Below are 4,071 nucleotides of genomic sequence, written 5' to 3' on the forward strand. Positions count from 1 at the left end.
GAGAGAGAGAGAGAGAGAGAGAGAGAGAGAGAGAGAGAGAGAGAGAGATATTAAGTTGGAATCCATTTGAAAAGTAAAGAAGAGACTATCCCAAGAGAGCTGGCAATAATAGAAACCATGTGCCCTCAGATACAGACTACCTTGAAAAACAGAGCTGGCCCCACTTGAGAAGGGGATGAGGAAGGGACTGAACAGCAGTGATGTGGTGACTGAATGTTCACTTTGCAGAAGCCATGTGAAAGCCAAATTGCTCAAACCTGCCTTCTCCACTGGGCATTTGTGGTGAACACGTGTTAGTTGGGATATTTCACTCTCCTTGGTTTTGTATGCTGAATGCCAATAGCTCCAACCCACTTGCTAAATACTTTCCTCTCTGAAGAACCAATACCAAGCACAGGAGACTGTCCCATACCTGATGTCCAAGCTCATTCTTGCCATCCAGGGAACAACCTTTCTCAGGAAATGCACTGGGGTGATGCTCCCTCCTCCCACGCTCCCACCTCCACCCCAAGACGGACTGGCTAAACAGTTGAGCCCAGGACCTGATCCTCCCAGGTTCTCTGTGAGACCCTAGAGGTGTGTTGTTTACCCTCTCTGGGCCTATAATTCCTCCTCTCAAATAGGAGTGACTCCATCAGAAGTCTCTCTCTGGTTGTTCTGAAATTATCCAGAATAAATGTGAAGATGAGCAGAGCGCCAGCAGTGTGGGTACCTTGCTCAGTGGTGGAAACTCTGTTCTTAATATCCAGCACAAACGATAACAACTTTATCTGGTGGCCTGTGTCCCTTGGCTGTTAGGGCAATGAAGATAGTGTCTGCGATTGCATTACTCAGCCAAAGGGAGCACTGTGCCCCGCCCTCTCCTGTTGTATTGCTCCCATTGGTCACCGGATGAAGAAGCAGTCAGGGTCTGGGCCACAGGCTTTGAGCGAACGGAGCTTTCAGAGGCCGGCTAACCCACTGTTCTTCCTTGTCTTCCAGTGTTCCCCCAGTTGTACTTCCACATGATACACCAGAGAAGAAAGGTCCTTTCTCACACCGAAGAACAGAAGAAGTTTGAGTAGCTCTCTACACCACCCCAAACCAGACTTTTCAATGATCAAAATATGCTGCAGACTTTTTGAGTTCCCAGTAAGAACTATTTTTAAAATATTAAATACAAAACAAAATAAAAAAACAAAATCCAGTGTCACACAGGCCTGGGATTTTATAAAAAATAAAAATAAAAAGATTAAAAATGCAGAAGGCTGTTACATAAAGCATCCTAGCTGGTCCTTTCAGCATGCTCTGACCAGAAGTTGCCAGTCCTATGATGGCGCTAGAAGGGGGTTGGCCTTTATCTTCTCCGTGTCCTCCATTCATCTGGGAGTACAGAGTGTACACCCAGTGCTGAGAGCTGCTGTCCGAGGGGCAACTGTGCTCCAACTGACTTCTGGGCTTGCAGCAGAAGCTGGGTTGCAGTCTGCAGTATGGCTAGCCTTCCCCTTCTCAGAGTGCTTGACTGCATGCTGGAAACTGCTCGGGAGAGCTCAGAGGTTCTGGCTAGGACTTGGCCCCTCATAGCTAGTGAATGCATTACAAGGCGTTTACGGCTGTGAAGCTTTGGGGAGTGCCTGTAACCAGAAAACCACTAAAAGCCTTTCATTTGTTTTCGGTTGAGTCGTTGCTGCCTGCCGCTGAGATCCGTGCTTGAACTTAGTCTGTGTAAACTATAAAGACCCTTTCGTGGAACTCGCTTCAGTCAGATTCTAACAAGCCACGGTGAGGGGGAAGTGCCTTCCATGTACCATCCTCAAAGCACAGCTGTGCACTGGCCAGTGAGAGCCTTCCTGACAGACTCGAAGCCTGTCTCACCACACAGGAGGAGAAGTCTGTAATTAAAGGCACTTGGAAAGGCTTGCTTTACCACCATGGTCCACAGAAGGCATTCAGAAATAGATTTAAACTTACTTTTTATTTTATTTTATTTATTTTTTTTTTTTACTCTTCTGTTTAGGTACCTTTCCTGATTGTGTTCCTGTGTAATTCTCACCAAGTTGTAAGTCCAGAGACAACACATGTTTTAGGAAAAGCTGAAGGTAGTACTGTCCCCTCCATGCATCAGAGCAGCCACCAGCTGCTTGTCACTAGCCCTGTCTGACAGGGTCTTCACAGCACTTACTTGCTCACCTGTGTGGTTAAGTCCCCTTAGGATATAGGCTTGGAGGAGACAGGCAAAGTCGAGGCCCACCCAGCCCGCTGCTCCCACAGCAAACTCCTTTTGAAAATAGAAAGCAAGGTTCAGATGAATGCCAGGCCCAAGTTTAGATGTGCACTCAATTTTAAACAGTACCTTATGAATAAGATCTCTCCCCTTGATTTCTTTCTTTTTCATTCCTTTTTTTGTTTATCTTTAAGACTTTAAAAATCTTGCCATTGTCATTTAGAATATAATTGTTCCAATCAGAAGAATATAATGAAAACTACATTTTCAAATGCATATTTTCATAGCTTGAAAAGCTAATGCAGGCAGGTGTGTAATAAGTTATTGTCAAACTGAACATTAGAATTCTGCTTCAAGTCAGCTCTCTTTACTTGGCTGTGTCAAAATCAGAATCTATTCTGGTATTTGGTAGACAAATATGTGGGAAATATGTCTTTTCAACTTTTCCTCCCTTTTTATTCCTCCAAACTGTATTGCTTCTGTGAAACAGAATCAGTTCGGGTATCTGAGATTGTTACTGTTGCGTTGGGATGCCCACAGAAGGTGGCCTGAGAAGCAGCCCACGGGACCCCTGGGCCTGCCTTCCTCATGGCTACATCTGCTGGCTGGATGCATCAGCCTGAGCTGCACTGATGAGATCACAGTCACCTGTTTCCCTCACAGAAAGGGTCTCAATCCAGCACCTGCTGGACACGTGCTCTGAGATGCAGCAGACAGCGGGTGTCCTTCTGACACCTCAGTAGCTGGCTTTTAGGTCGTTTTCATCCCTAACATGATTTGATTTCTCTGTTGAGGTAATCATGTTCTTTTATAAACTGAGAACGCCCAGCCTCCTCAGGTGTGACATCTAATGAGGTGTGAGCGTGGAAGGTTCTTTTTTTCAGTGGCTCTTTTGTCAGAACTAGAGTCAGCCCTCACCCTCCCAGCACCCACTTGACTGCAGGTCAGATCTCCCCCAGGGGCCCTCTGCCGAAGGGATGGAGCCTTTGAGGTGCACAGCAGCTCTCTGTAGACGTGTATGGCTAATCTGCATCATGCTGAGGCTGGGACCACAATCATAAAGGCTCCATGGAGTTAGTCATGGAGTAAAGCACTGCTCCCCCCACCCCCCAGGAAAGTAAAGCCAACTGAACAAGAGGACGGTGTGGACGGTACCTGGCCAGAAAGACAGGGGAGGCAGCCGTGCCTTGCTTCTCACTTGTGTTGGCTTTACATTTCTATTAAAAGCCTGGTGTTGCTGAGGTCTAACCTGAAAACCAAACTCAGTTCTGAGTCTCAGATAAACCATTATCAAACATCAAAGTCACTACACACTGCTCCTTTGAAATTTGGGTAAAAAATTATACAACCATATATATAGTCATTTTGTATTTTTTCTATGTTGTGAAAACCAATATTGTAATTTTATAAGTCTTTGATTCACTAAAATTATATAATTTAAATGTATTTTTTGTATATTTAGAAATAAGGAGCTCAAAAACTATGCTTAACTTTCTACGCATGCACTTGAAAGCTGTTTTTACCTGATGTTAATGTAGTAAGTTATACTCATAAAACACTGATACATGTTGCATTCCAAAATAAATTGGTGTGTGCTCTGCCTGGGTCTGATCTGGAGCCATGTTGCAAGAATGTGGAAACTCCCATTCCATTATGGACTCCGCTTGTTCTTTGATGATTTTCAAGCCTGTTTCTGATATTACTGGTTCTGTACTTAAAGGAGAAATAGGCTTTATTAAGCGGTTTCTCTCTGCCAGTTCGACATCACACTCACCAAGGCAGGCTGCCAACATGCCGACGACATGCTCACAACATGAGCAACCCCTTCTCCCAAGGAGCCAGGGATCTAAAACATCAGTCAGAAGAAG

At 45.0% G+C, this 4,071-nt stretch overlaps 1 protein-coding gene across 2 annotated transcripts in view; it reads left to right on the forward strand.

Annotated features, from left to right (window-relative positions):
• The window catches only part of Hacd2 (3-hydroxyacyl-CoA dehydratase 2), an 84,512-nt gene extending 80,709 nt beyond the window's left edge, over positions 1-3,803 (forward strand). Inside the window, exons 7-8 of one of the 2 annotated variants that reach the window (XR_003844896.1) lie at positions 982-1,131; positions 1,997-3,803. Coding sequence is in view for 1 of the 2 variants with exons in the window: in XM_021209501.1 (XP_021065160.1) it covers positions 982-1,064 (83 nt within the window). In the remaining variant the exon portion in view is untranslated. Of the gene's footprint in view, positions 1-981 lie in introns of both variants that reach the window. The other variant, XM_021209501.1, reaches the window with a different exon arrangement.
• The last annotated feature ends 268 nt before the right edge of the window (positions 3,804-4,071 follow it).

The sequence above is a fragment of the Mus pahari genome, chromosome 12, assembly GCF_900095145.1.
Source record: "Mus pahari chromosome 12, PAHARI_EIJ_v1.1, whole genome shotgun sequence".
NCBI lineage: Eukaryota > Metazoa > Chordata > Mammalia > Rodentia > Muridae > Mus > Mus pahari.